This window comes from Idiotropiscis lumnitzeri, chromosome 8 (genome assembly GCF_059441095.1).
Source record: "Idiotropiscis lumnitzeri isolate Australia: NSW breed Sydney's pygmy pipehorse chromosome 8, RoL_Ilum_1.0, whole genome shotgun sequence".
Lineage (NCBI taxonomy): Eukaryota > Metazoa > Chordata > Actinopteri > Syngnathiformes > Syngnathidae > Idiotropiscis > Idiotropiscis lumnitzeri.
This window is the reverse complement of record NC_142398.1, coordinates 18,507,305-18,532,180: the sequence shown is the minus strand read 5'-3', so window position 1 is coordinate 18,532,180 and position 24,876 is coordinate 18,507,305. Positions and strand designations below refer to the sequence as shown.

The window sequence follows — 24,876 nt, the reverse complement described above, 5'->3', positions numbered from 1 at the left end:
GTCCTTGTGATCTGATTTTTTAAAAATAATTACAACAAAACAGTAATAAATAAATTATATAGGCGTCTTTGTAGTTAGTCTCCTATTATATTGTTATTTATTTTTATTTTAATATAAATGAGCGGCATTGTGTCAATACCTCCTTCTCCTCCAAGATTCCGATGGAGTGTTGAGAAAGCAGTGTTACCACTTGCAGCATTTGCAAAACTCACATTAGGACGCAAACCAAGTGTAGAATAACTTAAGCTTAAAAAAAATAATAAATCATAAAAAAATAAAACACACGTGCACACACACGCATTTGCACATGCACACGTGCACATGTGAAGCCTTTTTTTTTCTCTTCTTTGGAAAGTGTAAAGCCTCCATTGTGACCAATTTCTTCCCAGGGAGGCTTCAGTGTTGTTATGTCATTGTTCTTCTTTCTTCAGAAAAAGAACTCATCCTAACTTCATTCGGCCTGGCAAGGACGTCAACCAGCGCACGCATTGATCGATGGAAATGGGCATTCAGAGCAAACTAAAATGTCAGCTGTTTAAGATAAGAGACCCGTTGTGGGAAAAGTGGATTGAACCATCATATAATTATTCATAAATCTTTAATATGGCTTTAATGGCTTTTTCTTCACTGGGTCCAGGCCACAAGAAACCTACCTTCCATCAGTACTGATGGAATGCCCACCTCGAGTCACAAAGTTTTTTTGTTTTTTTTTTATACAACAAAATGCATCTGACATGAAGTGCTTGAGAATGAAGTAAATATTGACTGCAAATATTCATTTGGCATTGATTAGCTAGCGGTTTGATTTACTTACAGCTCTGGCCTGTACATCAGGTTTCATTGTGGGAATTGCGCCAGTTTTAGGTTTTATTCTCATAGCCGATCCACTTTGGTACTGGCCAAGGTTCACAGCATTTTAATGTGGCTAAAAGCTCCCAAAAAGTTAATTTTGCATAAATTAGGCCCTCTAGCAAGGCTTACATGGCTCTTGTGAAAATAAGTACAATCATCACAATTATCGTAGCTCGTTATTTAGAAAAGACACACTTGTTTTATGGACCAGAACACCTTTAATGAAATGCACACAAACACAATGCAACATAAAAAATGCCGCCTCGTGTTTTGACATTATTACTTTTCAGCCTCACCTGACCTTTAAATAATATATTTTGGGATTTGAGTTTGCTGTCCCGCGTTTGTCTTCATATTCTTCGATTTTGCCAACAGTATATTTAATGGTGATGGGTAAATGAAGCTTCAAATGTGCTTCATGAACCAGTTGAAGTATTTCTGGACTCCTGTAGATGGCGCTCTCTGTTCAACGTTGTGCAGAAATCACGCTGATTTGCCATTTTTTAAACCCTTTTTCTAAACCAACAGTGCCATCTAGAGGACACAAAAATTCCACAACTGGTTCATGAAGCAAATCTGAAGCTTCATTTTCCCATCACTAATATTTACAGTTCAAATTCAATTTTGTCATACTCCAATGCAACAAATTAATCTGAGCCATACCATTTGAAGATAAATAAATAAAAATCAATGATAATTTATTTATTTTTTTTATTCTTACAAATTTTAATTAAAAAAAAATTGTCTACGTGTGGCACATTCTGCTTCAGTGGAACGAGATGACTGCGCTACTCTTGCTAATGCAGCAACTCAAGGTATTGCCTTCCCCTCACAATGGAAAGTCATTGTGCAACGACTTTGGAGTACACACTCTGCATACACTCATGTGCATGCAAGCATCGTTTCCATAAAATATAGAGCTGAAAATGTGAGCGATGACAGAAAAGTATGATGATGATCTAAAGCAGCATCATGTATTGCAACACGAGAGAGCAATTTGTGTTGCATTAATTTTTCAGCTTTTATCATTCCCAAATTGTCAATGAGCAAAAATGACATCATTGTTAAGGTCCAACATTACACATATATTTCACCATTATACATTCACCAAAATATTGATAAAACATTGGAAAATGACTTGACTACTTGAAATTATTATGTAATTCTTCACCCATTTGGTGTTGGTCACTTGAAAAAATGTTAAAGCAATGTGACTCACACGCTGTGGTCATTCTGATGTAATACTTTCGGGACTGCACGAGGTGTCAAGTGATGCATGCTGTAGTTCACATTCGGTTATATATATATATATTTTTTAAAAGCATCAATACTGAAAGTCGCGTTGTCGAGGACCACAAATGTGACACACAAGAGAAACATTATTTTCAACATTAAAAGTACGCATCCACAAACACAGTCACACTTTACAATACATAACTTAACCGTCGATTCGTTGTGCACGTCTGATTTTTCTCAAGCATCCGTTGCATGTTCCTTTAAACGTGTTCATCGGTGAAACGCATCAGTCTTGAGACTCAGGCATCAGTTTCATCTCCTTCCATTGGATAAGAGTGACACTGCACCCTTTCTTTGAGACACATGTCCTCCGAAGTGGTGCTAACGTGGCTGGCAGTGCCTCGTTGGGCCAGGAAGGAGAGGTGAAAGGTATGTTTGTTGACTTTCCCCATCTCGTCACTGTAGGACACGACCAACTGGCGGTTTTCATCGGGTGCGGTGGAGCTGGAGGAGCCTCTGTCAGCTTTTTTGTGGTGAGGTGTCCCCGTTGAGCCCCCGCTGGGGTCACTGGTGTTGTTGTCAAGGAGATCTGGCAGGTTTCCTGTGGCGATGCTGTCGCTTTTGATGTGTGGCGTTTGGCTATGGGTGTGTCGGTACTCCTCGTCAATGTCCTTACCCAGCTTCCACCGCTTCCACTTTTTCAGCATTTCCGACTGTACCTAGGTGGATAATGGGATTGCGGATACCCGTCGGCAGAGAGCCATATAAAGATGATGGGGAAGATTAAATAAGACACTCAAGAGGATAGATGTCACTAGCGAAAGGATACGTCTCAAAGTTTAGTGATCAGTAGAATGCCAATATGCTTGTTCCATTTAGCAGAGAAAGCGGAAGTACAACAAAGCGAAAAAAACAAACAAAACAAGGACAGTGATCACGACACCCTTGTCATTCATTTGCAAATCAGGCCCTCAATATAAGATCAACTCCTCACCTCTTTGTTGACAAAACAGTACAAGATGGCAACGAGCAGCCCCTGCACAGAAAAGTAGAGTTGGAGAGAATGAGGAAAAAAATTCTTTACTATGGATTGTTCTGAAAATAAGTTCAGCAAAGGAAAGGGTGAATGCAATATTTTTGTGATTTTTCTTAATTTAAAGCTGCACTTTCATGTAGACCTTCACTTACATCTTTATTGCAAAATATGCCCCTTAAGCCCCCCCCCAGAGCTCAGACCACCGTCCCGCAGTAGAGATGACAGTTTTTATTGCACTTTGCTCATTTGCTCAAATTAAACGTAACTTAATATATTTGTTTTGTCTCTCAATTGCTTCTTCACACAGCCGCGCGTATCGGTTCTGTGTTCTGTGACATTGAGTCTCGCTCACTCTCTCTCTCTCACTGGCTCTCTCTCTTCTCTTTCTACTCTCTATCTATAAATCTCGCTCTCTCTCTTGCACTCACTCTCTCTCTCTCTCTTCTCTTTCTGCTCTCTCACACTCTCACTCACTTACTCTCTCTCTCTAACTTCTCTTTCTGCTCTCTCTCTCTCCTTTTCTCTCTCTCTCTCTCTCTCACTCTCTCTCTCCTTTTCTCTCTCTCGCTTCGCTCTCTCTCTTATCTTTCTGCTCTCCCTCTCCCTCTCCCCCTCTCCCCCTCACTCCCTCTCTCTCTCTCTCTCACTTGAACTCTCAGCTCAGTTAAACAGCCAGCTCACGCAACAGCATTACAAGAGTTCATTCTTGTCTGAGTGTGAATATTTGAATTCCATACACACGATACTTGACCCGGTTTGGCACGATTAAAGAGACGGACAAAAGCCACTTCTGTCCTTGCTTAATCTGTCTTTTTTTTAAAAACGTCTCTCCCCAAAATGGGCAACCGGCCGAATGCCCATCCATCTCTGCTACTTCGTACCTGGAAGGAGTTGAACAGGAGGTCACAGAAGAGCCGTATCAGGCGTAGCATGGAACCTTTTGGGACGGACTCGTCGATAACAAAGGTGAAGAGAATGGCGTGAATCCCAAGCAGAGGGATAAGAGTCAGAGTAGATTTTGCTAATCTGGACCAAAATACAAAAATAGATATTGGAGGATGGACGAATCATAAAGGATTACAAGCAGCATAGTACACCACCCTGTATCGTGGGTTCTGGCCTCCGGGTTTGCTGGCCCACTATTTCACTGATTTGTTTTAGTATAGTTATAACTATATTTTCAGTGTAATTCCACTGTTGGTCACAAGATGGTGGCACAGAATTGTTTTACACAGTGTGAATTTGAAACAAGAAGATTTTACATCATCTTTAGGGGGGTGTCAATTATTTGCTAAAATTACAGGGTTAACAATTTTATTCAATATGTCAGTCGGCTAACAGTGCATTCTCGAATGCATGGAACAATATGAAAAAAAAAAAAAGATCTAACCTGAACTTGTAGTCTGTGTATCTCATCTGATGAGCTCTGAGTTTAGACATCAAGATTTTGATGATTCGTATAAATATGAAAAAATTAATCTGCAATGAGATGGAGACAGTGACTGTGACTGGGTTACTTTGATTTTTATAACAATTACTCCCAGAACTTCCTGCCAGACTTTGTCCAGCCCCCCACACATGCAAGAAAGCAATTAAACACATGCATGTGCACACACGCACGCACGCGCACGCACACCCACGGACACACAGACACACACAGTTACCATAGGAATAAAAGAAGGGTAAGCACACGTTCACTCAAATCCTAACATCAGTCTGTGAAATCTCGAGTGAATCCCCGACATCACTAACTTAAAACTCGCAAATATGTTTATATATGTGAGTGAGTGTGTGAATCGTGCGCCTTTCAAGTAAAATGTTCTTTGGGTATAGTTCATAGAAATTCTGGAGATGTGATTAGGTTTTGTTCATATCTACGATTTGTGAGTGTTCTACTAATTGATGCGCTTTGAGAGGCGCGGAGAGGGTTCAGGACAAGATCTCGGATGTGTGCGTGTGTGTGTGTGTGTGGGGGTGTGCGTGGGTGTGTGTGCGTGTGTGGGTGTGTGTGCGTGTGGGGGTGTGCAGGGGTATGTGTGCACGTGCATGTTGCTGTGTGTAGATTTTTTTTTGTTCTTTATGTAAAGTACACTGTTTAAAAGATGATTTTATTTGATATTTAATTACAGGGTGGCTTGATTTGCAAAGCTCTTCAATTATCCTCGATTGCCCTATGGCAGTAATCATGTAAAAGTGCAATTTATACCTGTTCTCCTTATCAAAGTTTAGAGACTATATTACGCAATACCACCTGAAAATTAGTTATGGCAACCTGATTCTAAGCTGTACTTTTTTTTCACCTACCAACTCAACTGGATCCACATAAAGAACAATTCCTTTACAAACAGTAACGGATAAAGAGGATATACTTACCAGGTAAGCAACCAATATTGGGGAACGGATGATCCACCAGTATCCCATGTTAATATTTCTCTCCCAGCATCTACACACACGAAAGGACACAAACGCACACTCACTGTACCCAGTGTCTCAATATGAGGAGCGTTGCATAAATGAAATGAACGTGTCTCCTTAAAAGTCACATATAGCGATGGGTACAATCACAGTGGGAAAAGATCACTCACTCTTCATTCTCATAGAGGTACTTCACTGTGATCCAGGGCCAAACAAATACGAGTGGCGCACCTGAGAGTGAAGGAGAAAATGTGTGTGCTGAGAGTAACAGCCAATGAAGAAAAACATTTCAAGGGTAGACATATTGCCCTAACAAGGAAGATATCATTATTTTGCCCCATGTGACAACTAGTGATGGGTAAATGAAGCTTCAAATGTGCTTCATGAACCAGTTGTAGTGTTTTTGGACTCCTGTAGAGGGCACTCTCTGTTCAACATTGAGCTGAAAGCAGACTGATTTGCCATTTTTTAAACCCATTATTTAAACCACCAGTGCCATGTAGAGGACACAAAAATACAACAACTGGTTCATGAAGCACATTTGAAGCTTCATTTTCCCATCACGAGTGACAACACACGGAGCTTCGTCCTGACTGTTCCAACTTGAAATTTGCAACACCAAAAATGTTTCTACTCCAGTTGACATGATGCATCATCATGCCAGTTAGTGACGACTCTATGCGTAAGTCTTTATGATTTGACAATGCCAGAAACTCCTATTTACCCCAACCGATGGCCATGTAAATGTAAAAGTACTTCTTCTCACTGAACACAGTGATGACGAGCAGACTGTGCAGATAGATGCCCTCCACCAGCAGCCAATAGTTGTTGGCCATCACGGTGTACTGCATCATCACCATGGCGCCCCGACACCACACCACAGCCTGAACAGCAGAAATGCACCAAGATGAAGCTGCATACGCTTACTATTTCATTTTGTTCTTACTCATTTATTGGATTTATTTGCTTCATGTTCATTATTTGTGTTTGTGCGTGTGTGTGCGTGTGTGTGTGTGTGTTGGGCAGTGCTTCTCAATTATTTTCTGTTACGCCCCCGCACCAGAAAGAAGAAAACAATTCGCACCCCCCCACCACCCACTCTCTGCCGCAACTATAAATGATAGCATTTTCGTTGCAAAAAAAAAACAACAACAAAAACCCTACACCGTAGTTAATACTTGCGACGCACAATGGGCAAGGAAAGCACAACTGCCAACTACTGGAGTGGATGTGCAATTACACTTTATTGTAGTACGGCGGGGAAAAAAAACATGTTCCCCAAGTTCACACACGCCCCCCTCAGGGTCGCACCGCGCCCCACAGGGGGGGCCGCCCCACTATTTGAGAAGCACTCACGTTGGGGCAGTTGTGTGTGATTGTTTGATGAATTGTATAATGAAGACAACAATATGTAATAAATTCACATTGAAATAAACTTGGGAGGAGGCAAACTATGTCTCTGTCATTGCTATGGCAACCGCTGCTCACCTACTTATCGTAGTCGACAGTATTAATGGAAAAACCAAGGTCGCTGTCAATACTAATAATGTATGCAATATAAACGTGTGTGTCCTTCCACATTGTAAAAAGAGTTTGAACCAAAAGTAAAAGGGTATGTTTTTTTTTGTTTTTCGATGTTTGAATGTCTTTTCCTTTTCCAATGCAGTCTTACATTAAGAAGGTCATCAAGCAGGCAGCAGTATCTTGCTGAAAAAAAATCGGGTTTTCTTTTATTAATTGCTGCTTGTTGTTCTGAATTCATGTCCATTGTGATCCACAATTTTATTGAGCACACTGTCTTTAGTGAATTTCATCTCGTTAGCTGAACTCCCAAGCGCACCCAATTTTTGTCCAGGCTGTTATGATGCGAGTTCTCTAACCGGTATGTTGATCCAGGTTAGATCCCGAGTTTCACCACTGCTCCTGGGGTCCAGTGTAAGAGTCAGCAGGGCATCTTTGACCAGAATGGACACAGCTCTCAGGATGAAGGAGCCAAACAAGTTCATGTGGATGTTGTTCCTCATGCAGTGCAGCTTCCTGGTGCGGAGGTGACAGAGTGTGACAAGGTCTATTTAGTGATGGGAAAATGAAGCTTCAAGATGTTTCATGAACCAGTTGTTGTATTTTCTGACTCCTCGAGATGGCACTGTAGGTTTCAATAAAGGGTTTAAAAAAAAAAGGCAAGTCAGTGCGCTTTCAGTTCAATCTTGAACAGAGAGTGCCATCTACAGGAGTCCAAAAATATTACAACTGGTTCATGAAGAAAATTTGAAGCTTCATTTACCCATCACTAGGTCTGCTGGGCTCACTACTCCTGTCCTGTCCTGTCCTGTTCTATCCAATCACTTTTGTTTTCATTACAACCCTTCGTCATGGCGTGCATCTAAACATTTCCAGTTCTCATAATACAGAAATAACCCGATTCCCATCTAACAATTTGGTAGTCATATAAAGTTTCATACTGTTGTTGTTCTCTCTATACTTTGTTTTCTCAGATATTGCTTTTCCCTATATCTGTTCCATCGCAAGCCGTGTTCTGTTTGACTGCATTTTTTTTTTAAATTATCCATCTCAACACAAATAACCACAGATGGAGTAGACCAAAATCCCCTGTTGCACAAAAAAAAAAACTGACCTTCATTCTGCATGACCAAGCAGCCAAACAGGACAGGTTAAAAAAAAAAAAAAAAAAAACAGATTTGAAATTTTGTATAGTCAGATTCAGTATGCAGCAAGATAAGGCATTTCTTTCACGTGTTTTTATTTCTACATTCGCATTTTTCTTTCACTTTTTTAGAGCACTTTCTAATCTCCCTTTGTTGCCTTTATGATTTACATTATTTCGCCCTGCTCTTTCCGTGACTATTTCTTCCTTCAACACTTTTTTTTTTTATTCCAGTGGATGATTTACCTGAAGCTGATGAGGATTCCCAGGGCCAGTAGAAGAGCTCCCAGAGACAATGAGTATCCCACCGTATACATAATCCGAAATTGACTGAGGATGTGGCCATACTGCTGCTGCAGACATAGCATAGATACGTGAGATGGAGCGCTATTGTCTACGAACAGATGAGAGACACACACACACACACACACGCGCACACATATCCACACTCACCTGGCCAGAGTCATCCTCACATTCACTGGTATTCTTCTGGGACCATCTCCCATCTTCGCCACAGAATCTGTAGACCAAACCCTTCTGAACTGTTCCAATAGGCACACACAGAGGAGGAGATAGAACTATTGTCAAATAGAAGCATTCGCAAGCATTTGGTAACTCGAGGTGTAGGCAGTAGTGATGGGTAAATGAAGCTTCAAATGTGCTTCATGAACTAGTTGTAGTATTTTTGGACTCCTGTAGATGGCGCTCTATGTTCAACATTGAGCTGCAAGCACACTGACTTGGCATTTTGTTGAAACCCTTTATTTAAACCAACAGTGCCATCTAGAGGAGTCAAAAAATACAAAAACTGGTTCACGAAACAGATTTGAAGCTTCAATTTCCCACCACTAGAAGGCAGTCAGTCTAAACTTGTGAGATGTGTTCGATGGATGTCCTCATAATTCATTCATTCATGTTTAACCACTTGTGACTTGCTTGTGTCCATTGCATACTTTCAAATCCTTTTTAAACTCAGATTAACTTTAAGTACGTGGGTCACATTTATGCAAATCAACAGCATTTGTTTTGATTCTTTTGCTGTCTACGTTATTATCCAGCTTCACCCAAGAATGGCACACACTCACGCTTTTCTTTTGATGTCAAGCAGGAAAGCAATCACATAAGCTGACCTTTATAATGCCATGGCAAGAACGAAGGGCAAGGGACTGTAACTGTGGTCCCAGGGAGTCCATCAGGCCAGCATGCATACTGGTCAAAGGTCCCGTTACACACCGCCCCTGCTGGGGCAACATCATGTGGCGTTCACAAGAGCAGTTGTTGCATTTGTTTACAGACTTCAGAAGGCAGTAGGAGAGGAGGGCTCACCTGTTGCAGGGGGTGCAGAGTTCAAAAAGTGCAAACACTCATTCTTGTAGCTGCTCCACTGCTCCTTCAGACGCTCCAGGGATGTGGTCGAAGACACCTGCGGCAGGAGCTCATGTCCTAACGTTCGCTCGAGTGTGATTGTGAGTGATGGGAAAATGAAGCTTCGAGATGTTTCATGAACCAGTTGTTGTATTTTTTTGACTCCTCTAGATGGCACTGTTGGTTTAAATAAAGGGTTTCACAAATGGCAGTGTGCTTGCAGTCCAATGTTGAACAGAGAGTGCCATCTAGAGGAGTCCAAAAATACGACAACTGGTTCATGAAGCACATTTGAAGCTTCATTTACCCATTACTAGTATTGTGATGAAAAGAGTCAAACGGGAGGGCGTACCTTAGTGAAGCTGCAGAGCACGAGCAAGGCCAAGAAGAGAGCCACCTGGGACATCCCACTGAAGCTGGGGGAATGAGGGAAGGTGGGCACCAGAACGCAGAGGAGGATGCCCCACACATGAGGCGCTCCAGGCCTGATGTCACTGTGGAGCCTGCACGTATGATGGGGAGGGAGTTGTGAGAGAGCAGGGATGGGAAATAATAAATTACAGATAACGCTGGTCTACACCAAATTTCAAGCAGAGATGGAATCATATGACTCTAAACTTATTTTTGACACAGATTCAAATAATGTCAACGTCAGTAATTAAAATTTTGTGACTTTTTCTGAGGTGGTATTGTAAGATGATTTCTTCCTACGTGGATGTCTTGTTTTTATGAATAAGGCCGGAGGGTCGAGGCCGGAATCGTACCAAGTTAGCGGCCGGAGGGCGGGGGACTGACCGGCAAAAAAGGGTCAGGTGCCCAACTCTGCAAAATAGTAAGGACAACACAATTTTTTTTTTCTTAATTGCATTCGGCATCATCTTCTCGTTGCACACAAACCTAGCGCTTTATTCTTTCGACAAAACAAGCCACGAGAAATTGATTGAAAGCGGACGACATGCAATAATCAAGCAAAATGCATTTGCAAAGCTCATTTCTTTGTAAATTGTTGTACTTTTAATTACATGAAGCACACCGAGTTACCTTGCGTATGAAATGTGCTTTATGAATAAAACTGCCTTGCCTATTACATTTAATGTGACCCTCAGATTTGTGTCTACTTTTTTCTTTGCTCACGCAAGCAATCGCTTTGTTCAAGTCATTCTTTGCCAATCTAACTTTCAGTACTTTAAATATATACTCAAGAGTTTCAAAAGGTTTCTTTTTTTTCCCCTTCTGCTGGTATGCTACTGGCCAAGGTTCACATTTGGATATGCTGCTGCATCAAGTTGAATCAATACTTTCTACTTTATAAGACCCACTTGACTCATCACGACACATGTCTTTGTTTTTCCAAGTGCACTGAGTCTTTCAGTGCTAGCAAGGATAGCAACCCGTAGACATTAAACACGGCTCAAAGAAAGAATGTTAAAGTTTTACACTAAGCAACACATCCGAGATCTCCTTGAATGAAATAAAGTCTTGTCAATGCAAAACTTTCCATGGCTCCAATACTCCTGCGTGGCAAGCTAAGCAGAAGCCTGATAACGACCCTGATCACTTGAATCAGGTGTGCTGGAGACAGGGTTATTATAGTTCATTGTATTATATTGTATATTATTTAGATGATAGTTATTATTTTGTTTTGAGTTTTGTTTCCAGGAATTAGGTTTCGGGAAGGCTTTGTTAGTTTTTATTAGTTTTAGTTTTTTTCAATACCACTTAGTTTTAGTATTAGTTTTGGTTTTAAAAAATTTAATTTTACTTCCGTGCGAGATTAGAAAAAGACCATGGGAAGTATTCTATCGTAAAAATTCAACAAAAATATTTTTAAAACATTTCAATGATACAGCGTACAGTTTATCAGTCCACAGACTTTGAATTAAGCGCAGTGCATGATAGCCCCTCTAAAGTTGAGCTGCACGTGTGCATGCACCCAAATTAAATGAATTTTGGATGCCTTGTTTGCCATGTTGCCACCTCCTAAAAGGGATTTGTGGATTGAATTCTTGTTGAGAAGTATTAAACCCAGTTTACAGTGTACTTATTTTTTGTACACTGTATCTTTTTTTTTATATGAAACACAAAGCACTTTTTACCTAACGTTGCATTTCGGGGTAAGAGCAGGTGAGCCATTCGACCCAAAGACCCTCGCAAACTTGACTCCTATACAAGCGACGTCCTCTGCTGGCTTTTTTTTTTTTGGGGGGGGGGGGGGGGGGGGCTTCTGCTTGATGACGTCGCTACTGTGCGACACGTTAAAAGGACTACAACTCCCAGACAAATGTTTGACCATCTTCTTTTTCTGGCCGTGCAGTAATGTCAAAATAAATAATGCTCACGCATTAAATTAATGACCAAAGATGAAAACAAAAGACGTTCTCACTATAATTACAGTTAGTTTTGATTAGTTTCATAAACGTAACATGGAGTCTCAGTTAGTTTTTGTTCTTTTAAACGCATTTCTGTTTTTATTTTATTTTGTCAACGAAAATGTTTCGTTATTTCATTCATTTTCGTGAACTAAAATAACCCCGGTTGGAGGAGGGATAATTCTAAAACATGCTGGAGAGGCTCTCTTGTGAACTCTGCTCTAAATTTCATTCAGCTTCAAATTTGCCTCATGAACTAGTTATTGTATTTTTGAGTCCTCTAGATGGCACTATTGGTTTAAATAAAGGGTTTAACAAATGGCAAGTCAGTGTGATTCCAGCCTAATGTTGAACAGAGAGTGCCCTCTAGAGGAGTCCAAAAATACTACAACTAGTTCATGAAGCAGAGTTGAAGCTTCATTTACCCATCACTAGGCTCACCAGTGCCCCCAAACGAGAACACATGCCTTGTACCTGAATCTCACTGAGTTAAAGTCAAGGATCAGCCCTTGCTTTACTACAAATACGCCTCTGAGGACTTGATCCTTGGCATTATTTTAAGATATCACATGATCAGCTTCGCATATGAAGTTGGAGAACAAAACGGAATCTGAAACGTTTCTGCAAAAAACACCTTGTGTGTGGAAACATTTTTGGCTAAAACGTTTCAAAATCCATTCTGTTCCAATCTGTTTGTCTTCAGCTTTGTTTGCCCAGTCCTGACATGGAGACACACATTGCTAACGATACATGAGCAGAACAACAAATAGTTGTCACCTCTTCAAGGCAACCGGCGGTATTACTTGCTCCTGTAAAATGCCCCTTCTTTGAAACAACATGCAGCTCATACTGAGACAAATGACAATGACATATTTTTACAATTTGCATTTTCTGGAAGAAAGTACATAATTCGTTTTCAGACTGTGAGGAACCGCAAAAGCATCAATTTGAAGATGGAGCCATAGAGCTACCACAATTTTAAAGCCAAAATGAGACATTACCCAAATATTAACTTTCCAAAAGGCAAACAATAATGTTACATTTGAGATCTCCTTTCCCCAAAAGTGATTTAAGAAAGTCATCTCATTTTCATTCAGGAGATTGCTTCTCTTTCAACGTTTTAAAAAAAAAAAAGCACAAATTGTCCACTGATCAAGTCGTTATTTTATGTGCTACAGTTTGTGATGCCTGAATGTCATTTGTGAGGGCATAGCTGGAAGTGTTGCAGAAGCTAAACAACTATGCATCTGTGTATTCAAGCAAATGAAAGGCATCAAACAAAGATCGCACAAAGTTACACACAGATTTTTGTTCCTCTATGTACGGCTGTCATTTTTTTTGTGTGATGGCGAAATAAGAGTGTGCGACCCGTCTGTCATGCGATGCTGAACGCAGAGTCACACGTGTGACAACTGCAAACATGAGGGACACAACAGTACTTGTTATTAGGAGGTGTATTTGCTCAGTGGATGTGTGTGTGTTATTTCTACATCCATGACAGCACATGCATTGTTCAAAAACACAATCGTGGTACCCAGATGAAAACATAGAAATTGGACACAAACCCAAAACGGTGTCGATGACGTTGTATAATTACGCCGGAGAAAAAGTAGTTCAGAATTATTGGTTGATTATAGGTTTGGATGTAAAAAAAAAAAATAAAATAAATATTAGACATTGAGACAAACTAACATTGAAACAAACCATTTCATCACAAGCAATATTCAGCCGGAATCAAATGCTACTTTTTTTATGACACCATTTGGATAAAATTGCATCTTTACGGCTGTGGTGGTTATTTTTTCATTACTGGTGGTTTGCTCACTTGAATGGCTGCCAAAATGCACAAACATAAAATTATACTGGCTGAGAGATGTCACCAGTAGTGATGGGAAAATTAAGCTCCAAGATGTTTCATGAACCAGTTGTTGTAATTGTTGACTCCTCTAGATGGCGCTGTTGGTTTAAAAAAAGGATTTTAAAAAATGGCAAGGCAGTTTTCTTTCTGCCCAATGTTGAACAGAGAGTGCCATCTACAGGAGTCCAAGAATACTACAACTGCTTCATGAAGCAGATTTGAAGCTTCATTTACCCATCACTAGACGCACTCACGAAGTCACTCATTCACAAGACTCAGGATAGCCTCAGCAACTTTATGCTGCATTGAAGTACTGTCAAGCGTGAGAGCCTTCAGTGCAAGAGTCCAACATCGCCAAAGCCAGAGAGAGCGTGCACATATTCAACACTGTAAAGAAAAATCATTTTGCGGACTCCAGGGGATCCATAGTCCACAGTTTGAGAACCACTGGTCTAAACAGTTTGATTTGAACTGCCACTGTTGATCCTGATAACATGTTGGCCTCAAGGGGCAAGTGACATTGATGAAAGTGTGTGCGCCTCCCAATGTGAAAACGTGAGCATGCATGCTTTGGAGTTCCGTGCAGCTATACATTTGTAATCCTGACCACTGCTTCACCTGCAAGCTGCAGGAGAGGAGCAGCTTTACTCGACCCAAAGGGTGTCAACCATTCCATTTTCTTGAGTAAGCACACCAACTAAAAGCAATAAACTATATGAAACATGACAGAAATGCAAATTTCTTCACCTAAAGGGAATTAGTCATCTGTGACACTTTGAAATACAATTGTATCGTGGGAGAACGTGTTACCATGGCAGCAGGCAGTGAGAATTTCCATGCTCACTCTGCAGTAGTTAAAAATGTTAAACTGACTGTTTTATGACCATTTGTAATTTTCAAATGCAATCAAGGGTTCATTCGAGTTATTTTCTTCACTTTTTTTCAGCCCACCCACGGACTCTTTATTATTTCACTGCAGTTTTTATATAGATTTATCTATTATTTATTATTTATTACTATTATTATTTATTATTTATTACTATAATTATTTATTATTTATTATTTATTATCTACTAAATAATTATTTACTTATCAATGATCAATGATCAATGATCAATGATCAATGATCAATGATCAATGATCAATTATCAATTATCAATTATCAATTATCAATTATTAATTATTAATTATTAATTATTAATTATTAATTATTAATTATTAATGATTAATGATTAATGATTAATGATTAATTATTAATTATTAATTATTAATTATTAATTATTAATTATTAATTATTAATTATTAATTATTAATTATTATTTATTAATTATTTGTTATGTGTTATTAATTATTTGTTATTAATGATTACTTTTTTGTTACTAATTATTAATTATTTATTATTTTCATTCTCTTTTAAAATGATTTTTCGGATAAACTTTTCTGTTGTTTCTTTTTCCTGGAATATCTTGCATTAACGTCATTATTTCCTTGCAGACATTCGTACTTTCATTTGTAATTTTGACTCTTGAATTGTTTGCTCTTTTTCTCTGACTATGTATGACTTGGGCATCCAAATGACGAGCTACGGCCCTGGATTGAGTCATCACAAAGAGTGCGCAGAGGTGTAAGAGCTCAGGAAATTGCACCCCACGTTGGCCATTGACACTTTATGCGTACATTGCGGTAAATTGCTTCAATTGTACGGAGATATTTGCAGTCAAGCATTGGGCTTCTTTTCAACTATGAGAGGATTGGCGAGATGACGAGCGGAAAGCACGATCAGTGCCATGTCGCCAATTGATGAGTTGTCAAACAAATCCTAATACCTGAGCAAGTTGCGGTATACTGTATTTGTAAAAGAAGCCACAACTCGGCGTTAGGCATATAATCAACACAAACTAAGCCCTCTGCAGGGTTCATGCTACATTCATAAGGTACAGCAACATTAATATCATTGTAAAGAAGCTACGGATAGTGACAAGGATTACAGAGTCATGTCATGTCAAGGACACATTTCGCTCACATTCAAAGTCCTATTTGTTTTTTGTTTTTTTAACGTTAACGACGATATAAAAAGATTGGATTTAACCAAAAATCCCAATTGGACATCATGTCCTGCAGTGTGAATGTAACCAATTGAGCTTCAAAACGATGTTGACTGTAATGAACAAGCAAATCTTTGATCACCTAGTGATGTTCTTTATAAATCTGGCAGAACAGCGAAGCTTTTGCTTCTACTAAGGGTGTGCCCTGAGGGATTGTCAAGGTTAATAGTGTTTATTAATGATAATGATTTTTGCCTATTGCTATTTTAAAGGGCACGCTTTATGGAAATGTGACATTTTAATTGCTTGAATATAAATAGTGGCGTCTATGGTAACCTATCAAGTGTGAAATTAAAGTAAGGCTTTTGCGGGGTATTTATGTTTGCCAACGTGGTCACGGCATGCGCCACATGCACAGATCAGCACACCAGAGGTCCTTCAGTTACTTGAGCGGTTGTCTTGTTTTTTCAATTACAGTATGACACACACCACACACATAAATGTAGATAACTAAATTTGATAATATTCAACAGATTAATAGTTAAGCCTTCTATAAGGGACTATAATGCAAGGGGGGAGTGATATTTATTTGAAAAATCCTAGAAAAGTTTTTTTTCACTCAGAAATTCTAAGTAAATTTTACAAGAAGAGTTTTCATTAAATTAAAAAAAAAACACCCCAATTTTTTACTCACTTTATGTTTTTGTACACACTTTCAAATACCGAGGAGTTCAAGGCAGTCGAGGCTCGAACCCATAACCTCAATGCTGGGAGACGGCCACGCTACACCTGAGTCATGCCACTGCTACGGTCGGTTGGTATGGTATTGGAAAAACTCGGACCCCTGATGAAATGTATTCAAAAACTTCTTGGAAAATTACTTTGAATGTCTGAGCGAAAAAATTGACAAACTTTTTCGAATAAATATCACTCCCCATTTTTTACAGTGTGCAATGCTGACAGACAGCAGCCATGTGCCTGCCAGTCATCAGACGAGATCCAAAATGGGACAGCAAGTGTATTTATTAAATATGCATAATTAATAAGATAAATAAATTACAACGAGCCGATGCAAAGAATATATTGTTTTGGATCACAACATAAGAAAAATGATTGTCAGTCACTATAAATAAGAAACAAAGTGCAGCTACATTGCTGCAACGAAACGTTCAAAGAGCTTGCGCCACTTCAAAAATCAATCACATTAATAACAAGTCATCATGTCATTTATGACTTATGTAGCGATCCTGCTGTGGAAATTTTATAGCCATGATATGCCAGAAAGGTCTCCTTGGCTAATCTAACTTAAATCAGAGGGACAGTGCGTCCGTGCTAGCAATGCTACTAGCGGCGGCTGCCGAGCAGCTAGCGACAGTTGGGTGCATTTTTGTAGTCGAAGAATGTCACTGATCAGCATGGCCAGCATTGAATCATTCTGTTCACAATGACCTGACAGCATTATCAAAAGTGTCCATTGCGCCATAGAGATAATGGTTGTCAGAACAACAGCAGCCATGACAACAGACAGACAGCATGACTAAAACATTAACTGGGAGTCATTGAAAGAGATGAAGGGGTAAGTGATATCCCACAAGGTATCTTTTCTCCCTCTCAAATCCTATCCATGTGCACATGTTGATGTACAGTTTGCATTCACATACGTGCACACAGCCATTCACAAATTTGATAAATTGGTCCGATGAGAGAAAAGGGCAAGAAGAAATGTGACAATGATGTCGAAATGTCCCACATGACTCGCCGGCACAGACTGCATTTGACACCTGTCTCTCGTCATCGTCCCACATAATCACCTGTCTTTCCCTGTCACTGGCAGGCTGTCAATCATACACAATATAAAATATTATATATTTTTTATTATACATGCACTGTATTTAATATAATCCAGAAAATTCATTTCAAAGGAATGGTTGAATATTAGACTCCAATCAGAATGCACAGAAGTAGGCACACTAACTTAATGTCTATGTCAAAATATTTTTATAGACCAAGGATGGGCAACTGGTGGCCCCCAACCACACTCTGAGTGGCTCCTGGATTCATTGGTCCCCCAAAAACATTTTTATTCAAATTATCTATCCTTTTTTTTTTTTTTTTTTTTTACAAATAATAAAACATCCATGTGACGGTGTTACAATAGTTTAAACACCGGATATTTGTCCACTAACAATGCAGCAACACATTAAGAAAGAAAATATAACAAAACGCACAGGCATATATTCTTTATCCTCTGCAAAAGCAATTCATATTATTCATGTTTACTCAGTCACAGTAGCAATGAAAATCTTCATTTGTGTCTGTGCAACTGTAAAATACTGCCCCCCGGTGGCCAATTCATGCAAAACACAAGGGCCGCAATGAATTAATTAGGCTTGTCAATGCTTTTAATTCGAGTTAATTATGTTATTACTAACATATATATATTTTTATAAAGTAAAATAATTTAGCGCCAAAAAATTGGCCTTTTCATTGGTTTCAATAGGAAAAAATGATTTGAAATCTTAAGGCCCCGCCAGAGGTATACAGCATTGTCAAATGTATGCTCCGAGTGTGAGGGCATGTTGAGGGATAAAGAATGAGGTGATTTGAAAGGCAGCCATCAGAAAAGTGGTCGGAGCTTAGAGAAGTAGCGGAGGATAGAGAAATGGTTCATTTAGAGCAAAGTGAAATTGACGGCGCCATTCCTCATCAGGCAGTGAGCATTATCACCATTATGGAGTGAGCAGAAGAGATGAGAGACTTGGAAGCAGGAGAGGTGAAGTGAGAGATGACGCAGGTACGTCATGAATGTGACAGAGCTATTCCAGCTTTTCCATTTCATTGGCAGGCAGAGACATTGGCGATTAGCGTGAAGATTCGATTTGTCTGGATTAGTGACAAACAAACAAACGCGTAACACATGCATAAACATCATAACACATTAGCGTGCATGGCTTTGACTACATTATAAAATAATTTGTCTTTACAGGCTCGTGCCGCAGTAAATTAGAGGACTGCATTCCCTTACATTTTACAGAGGGCAAACAGAGTAGGGGTTGAGAGCGCCATGTTGGATATATATATTTACTCGAAAACTAATTTGCTTGCCTTGCAAAGCCAAATTCAAATACTGTACCATATTAGCTGCACATATTGACCACATGGTCTCAGAACAAAATACCCTGCTCAAGTTACCACAGGGACTTGCAAACCAACACTGCTGGAGTGTGGTGCTTGTGGGCAGAACTAAATGTACTGGATAAGTTTTAAGAATTGTTTCTAGGAAAAATACCTGTAACGATGACGCCATTTAGAATATATTCTAGGATCAAAGAAAGCTCTTGGAACAGCCTTTGAATTAAAATATCCTGCATATTAGGTGATTTTACATTAATTCCAAGATATTATTCAAGTAAATATGTGTTACAACCTTCACAAATACTTGTTTATAAGATTCACAAAAAATAGTAGTTGAAAAATGTGATTAATCGCAATTAATTACAAAGCATTTTTCCCAATAACTAGTTAAAAAATGTAATATATATCGATATGTATATATATATATATATATATATATATATATATGTGGTGGCCCAAAAAATATTCGCAATAAAATGTTCTACGTACCTCCACTAGTCTAAACATGCCATTCTGATTAAGAGTACGTTTGTGGAATATGAGCCAAGCAGCAAACCTGTCCTTAGTCATCTCCAGGGTCGGCCATTTTGTCACTTCTGTTGACTGAAAAAGACAACACAGATGCTCAGAGCTCCGGTAACAATCAATCATGGCTTTGCTTCAGAAAACAGGTGAGCTGTGATTGAACATGGGCCCTTAACTCATATTCCGCAAATGCCATTTTAATATTTAGACAAGTGGGACAGCACAGAACATATTCTTGCAAAGAACATTTTTTTGGTTGACTTCCCTTCTAAAGTAAAAAAAAATAAAAGCCAGTGTTCCACCTTTAGCTTAACGAAAATAACAAGAAGCCAAATAAAAAAGAAATGTTAACGGTCTTCCACCGATTTATTCAGCCAAATTGGTTACGTCAACGTAGCATTATGAGGACGTGTATTCATGTGATTTTACACTGAAGGGACACTTGTGTGTGGTTGTGCGCAAGTACATGTGTGTTCATGTGTGCGCATATATGCGTGCACGTGCGTGTGGGAGAGACACAGCATGCGTCAGAGGCCAGTCTCAGTCTGTGTTGATGAAATAAACAATTGTGTTTGTAGCGCAGACCTTCTCTCACCATGCTTGTATAAAACGCACACACAAGCAAGGCACACCTCTTTACAACACTTTGCTTACAAGTGTCACTTTTAATTTCTACTAAAAAGTCATTTTCCCAAAAGAAAATAATAAGGGAAATTAAAAATGATAAATATTCATCCATCCTCTGCACTGTTTATCCTGTTCATTCACCACGCGCCAGTCCGTCAAAGGACACAGAAAGAGACAGAACCTTTCAGTCTCAAATTCACACCATCACTGAGCTGGGACAGAACCCATGCTGCTTGCACCAAAGTCCAGCAAATGTACCACGACACTATTCTTTCAAGTTCATTATGGGTAAGTGTAAACAACAACTAAAGAACGGTCTGGAACCTGCATTAACGTCGTGGACTTGTTAATGATGTACTGACTTTGCATAAGAGAGGCTTGACAAGAGTCCCCATGCATGATCAGTCAACCGGAACCGAAAGTCGCTAATGAATAAAGAACAGAGGCAGATCAAATGGAAGATCATACAAAGAAAAACAGATATGAAAAATTCACGACATGCTTTCACATATGTCGGTTTCGCATTCCATGCAGGTCAGCAAGGCTTGGAAACCGCTGCGAAAAAATAAATAAATAAATAAAAAATACATAAAACAACTCAGCATTTAATCAGCAAGAACTACGACAGCATGATGTGTGATTGTGCGTTTTTTTTTTTTTTTTTCAAACTGTAGAAGTACATTATTGGTTAAAATTTTATTTGTATTTATTTTTTTGTCATGTATAGCAGAGGTGACCTGCATCACTCATTATTGGAGTGGTCACGTGAGCTACCCGCTGACGAGAGCAGATGTTGCGTCTTTCATTCACTCGTTCTATCATATCGCATATCACGTACCATGTGAGTGATTTCGCAGTGGGAAAATAAAACGACTGCAGGAGGACTGATTACTGACTGTTCAACCGTGGAAGTTGGCATCATAATGTAGTACGTGGAGCCTGTGGTCTCGAGCATGAATAACCAAGAATAATTATCAGGGAATATAAAGTGAGGATAAAAGAGAGATGAACCAGAAAACACGGAACCTGCTGCTGCGACTTTGCATATTCTTCCTTGAATTTTGGATATTCTTTTGTGTGCCGTTTGTCAGACATTCAGTTCCACATGATGGTTTACAGCTCACTTCAATGGTACTTTGAGTTGTGTTGTAAATCGATATTGAAATGAATTGAAATGCCATAACTCTGTTCCAGAAAATTTATTACAGGGGAGGGCAAACTTTTTGATTGGCAGGCCACAATGGGTTCTAAAAGTTGACAGAGAGGGGGAGGGAGTGGATGGAGTGTTTTGATAACCTCACCTCATCGGATAAAAAAAAAGACATTTAATTTTATTTGAAAGTGAAAATAAAACATTAAAAAAGTTTTTTCATTTAATTTTTTTCAAGTTCGGCGGGCCGGATTAAAACATCTATCGGGTCGCGTGTGGCCCCGGGCCGTAGTTTGCCCACCCCTGTTTATTAATTAGAATAAAAGAGAATGTGAAGGGAAATTTGGTTTTATTAGCGTAAGTAGTGTACGGTTGGACAAGCGGAGTCAAAACAACAATTGCAGCGTTGCATGTGTTCCTTTAAGGGGTGGGGCTAAGTGAGGGACATCAGGAACTAGGCTGTTTAGTCTGAATGCGCGCATCTGTTTTGAGCTTTAGTCTACTGTAGCGATTTTGTTCTGATCTGTGTATTGCTTGTTTTGATTGCTTGTTGGGTTTTTTTTCATCTTTTTCCCGTGTCCCTTTTTGATATTTTATTCCGCCTCTAGTCAGTCTGTCAACATCCAGTCAATCATGCCTTGCCCAGGTGTACCTCATTGTCTCATCAAGATTATTTGTAATTAGTCCCCATGTTTCTATCTGTCGTTGTCGGCTCATTGCTTCTGTTGACGTCGTTGTGAGTCACGTTTCATTTCCATGTCTTGCGTCCCTATGTCGTGAGTTGATGCCCACTTTTGATTGGTTACTTTGAATCTCGTTTGGTTGGAATCTGTTGAGTTAGTAATTAGATTCACCCAAGCGTCTTCTTTTTCTTTTGAGACGCGTGCACTTCATTCAGCCTTGCCTCCTTGCTTCCTTCCACTTTTTTTTTTTTGCTCCCACTACTACAAAAGCCATCAACCCTTAGATGTGTTTTCATTTTTTTAGTTGTGTTACATGCTGACTCCTGCGCGACCCTTGTGAGAATAAGCAGCTCAGAAAAAAGGGATGCATGAATGGCTAAATGCTGAAAGTCTGTCCTATTCAAAAAACAGCTGAAAGTGCCGTTCCAACTGTGGCTGACACACTTCTCTTGAGCAGTGGCATAACGCAAGAAACTTGAAAGTAGTAAATCAAGGTACCGCTATAATTTTTGCATAGCGCTGTAATTTGCGGAGTGTAAGTGACATGTACTCCATGTCACACAATCAAGGCAACGCCACTCTCTGACATTACATACAAGCCAAGTCATAAAGCTTCAGTAACACATCTCGTAAAATGATGTCACATCGACTCAAGCCCTGAGGGCCGAGCGGTCCTCTGTGAATTTTGACAATAAGAGCTTTAGGACATAATACAAGGAAACAGAAGTCCTGAATCTCATGACAATGGACGTGCCAGATAAAAGGTAAAAATTCTTCACTTTCATCCTGTGTATGGACTGTAATTTTATTTGTGGTCATCGTTTATTTTGCTCCGTCTATGTTTCAATCTTTGAATGTTAAAATGAAAAAGTCTTCCCTGTTATATGAGCTGTGGGGTGGCGACCAGAGCCTTTAATGAATTGAGCGCAAATATTGTTCCTAAAGCTAAGGCTTTAGATATGGTGTCAGGGGGCCGAGGTCAACAGGATTGAGAGAAGAAGGGTCACTGGGACCGAACACCATAACCTCTTCTAATAAAGTGTAATTGCACATCCACTCCAGTAGTTGGCAGTGGCGCTCTTCTTGCCCATCGTGCCCGATGAGTATTAACTCTACGGTGTTGGTTTATTTTGCAACAAAAATCATGAAGCGTCCCAAACGCCAAACGACCAATCGTTGTGTACGTCTCACTACACAGGCTACGATGCGTCAAGACAACTCCAAATTGACTGAGACACTGCGGCATGTCTGTTGGCCCAAAATCGGGCTACATTCATGAAGTCTGACATTGAAATTACTCAATGAACCCTTAATATGTTCATTCACATGCCTTTGGACCTTCAAGTTTGTGCACAAAACAAACTCAGCAAGCCCTTCGCTTGTGTAAATGTTGAATGCCGAGCACTGCTCATGGACGAATGCGGCTTTTTCACCTCACAGCACTCTTCTTGCTTAAGTTTGAAATCATCAATTTGAACGGGACACATTTAAAAAACATTACTGTTAGCCGCAGTGATTATATTCAAGAGGTGATGGAAAAGAAGCACAAAAAATAATTATGCTGCGAGGACATACCCACTGTGGAGTACAACACTGCAGCACCGAGAGCTCAGACATAACCACAATGATGAAAAGTGCTTTCTTTATAAATTTGAGTACTAATGCAATTATTAATTATCATCATCATAAATCTGTGGTAGAACTGAGACTGAGATATGTCCCACAGCCGTTACCTGTCAGATAAATACTACAAATAAGATTGAATATATTAATGGACTCAATATACAGAGGAGCAATCACTCACGATGTTTGTCACCACTCGTTCCTTATTGATCAATAAAGTTTCCATAAAAAGCAATAATGGCAACTGAGGCATTATTAGACATTAAGCCGTGAGTGTACTCTGCGCCTATTTTAAAACTCAAATTACTCAATATGTTACCACTGTCCATGTGCGTATTCATGCATGCCATAGAAACCCGACTGAGTGGAAAGCGACAGTTTTTGCATAATCCTGCTGACTGGCAGAAAGGCCGGTTATTGTGATGTGGGTAAAAACAAAACCTCTTTGGATAAGGTTAGAGAGTTATTTCCGCATGTGATGAGAATTCACGCAGATTTAAAGCTTAATGTGGTCACCGCAACTAAAATAACTTGACAACCACTCTCCCTGTAAGGCATATCACCTATTGCTGTTGCAAAGGAAAATAAGAGGAAGGAATTACATAATAGGATACTGTGTATAATGATCACAAGATGATGGGCAACAAAGGGGTCTTTATTTCACTATTATCTGTAATACGAGGCAAACCGCAATCTGTTACAAAAACAAAATTAACGCCAGTGAGGCAGTATGATTCACAATGTAGACTATGGACTTGCAATTAAGACTATTTGATCCGATCAGAAAGTGATCTAGAAACTCCATTAGTAGCCTACATTTGCTCTCATAAAAATATATCACAACATGTGCATATCATTGATTGAATATTACGACTTTTTTTTTTTATTTATTTTTTTACCTAAGCTTGCAGATGTCCTCTTGCACCCGGGGGACACGCACACCTCCGGAGGTCCATCACAATACAGACGCAGTCGAAGGCGCGCAACCAAGACGCATCAGTGCAGTACCGAGTGCAGCAGCAACCAGCAAAAAAGAAAAGGAAGAAAGACACGAACGAAGAAAAAGAAAGAAAGAAAGTAAGAAAGAAAGAAAAGAAAAAAAGGAAGCAAATTGAACTGACTGACCTGTGCCGTTAATAAATTAACTCCTCTACGCTGTTTCAAAGTATCTAGAAATTACTTTTCTGTTAATGGGCAGATTTTTATAGAGCCAATGAACATATCTATGCACTCGAATACGACATCTGTCACGGCATACAAGCTATTGAAGGTGATTCCTGGTTACAGCCTTC

The 24,876-nt window shown here is 39.5% G+C and overlaps 1 protein-coding gene across 15 annotated transcripts in view; it reads right to left on the bottom strand.

The window, feature by feature from the left end:
* Nucleotides 1-1,074: 1,074 nt before the first annotated feature.
* LOC148332532 (glucagon receptor-like) overlaps nucleotides 1,075-24,876 on the bottom strand; it is a 41,624-nt gene continuing 17,822 nt past the window's right edge. Inside the window, exons 1-16 of one of the 15 annotated variants that reach the window (XM_088302330.1) lie at nucleotides 24,710-24,826; nucleotides 24,484-24,526; nucleotides 19,533-19,579; nucleotides 9,922-10,072; nucleotides 9,531-9,627; nucleotides 9,335-9,445; nucleotides 8,658-8,746; nucleotides 8,451-8,557; nucleotides 7,420-7,576; nucleotides 6,264-6,423; nucleotides 5,710-5,770; nucleotides 5,498-5,567; nucleotides 4,515-4,603; nucleotides 4,006-4,150; nucleotides 3,083-3,124; nucleotides 1,075-2,807 (exon numbers count right to left, since the gene is read on the bottom strand). In XM_088302330.1, coding sequence (XP_088158456.1) covers nucleotides 2,388-2,807; nucleotides 3,083-3,124; nucleotides 4,006-4,150; nucleotides 4,515-4,603; nucleotides 5,498-5,567; nucleotides 5,710-5,770; nucleotides 6,264-6,423; nucleotides 7,420-7,576; nucleotides 8,451-8,557; nucleotides 8,658-8,746; nucleotides 9,335-9,445; nucleotides 9,531-9,627; nucleotides 9,922-10,072; nucleotides 19,533-19,546 — 1,713 coding nt within the window. In that variant the 5' untranslated portion in view covers nucleotides 19,547-19,579; nucleotides 24,484-24,526; nucleotides 24,710-24,826 and the 3' untranslated portion in view covers nucleotides 1,075-2,387. Of the gene's footprint in view, nucleotides 2,808-3,082; nucleotides 3,125-4,005; nucleotides 4,151-4,514; nucleotides 4,604-5,497; nucleotides 5,568-5,709; nucleotides 5,771-6,263; nucleotides 6,424-7,419; nucleotides 7,577-8,450; nucleotides 8,558-8,657; nucleotides 8,747-9,334; nucleotides 9,446-9,530; nucleotides 9,628-9,921; nucleotides 10,073-10,333; nucleotides 10,392-19,465; nucleotides 19,493-19,532; nucleotides 19,580-24,483; nucleotides 24,827-24,876 lie in introns of those variants that run through there. The other 14 variants (XM_088302338.1, XM_088302337.1, XM_088302341.1 and 11 more) reach the window with 14 other exon arrangements.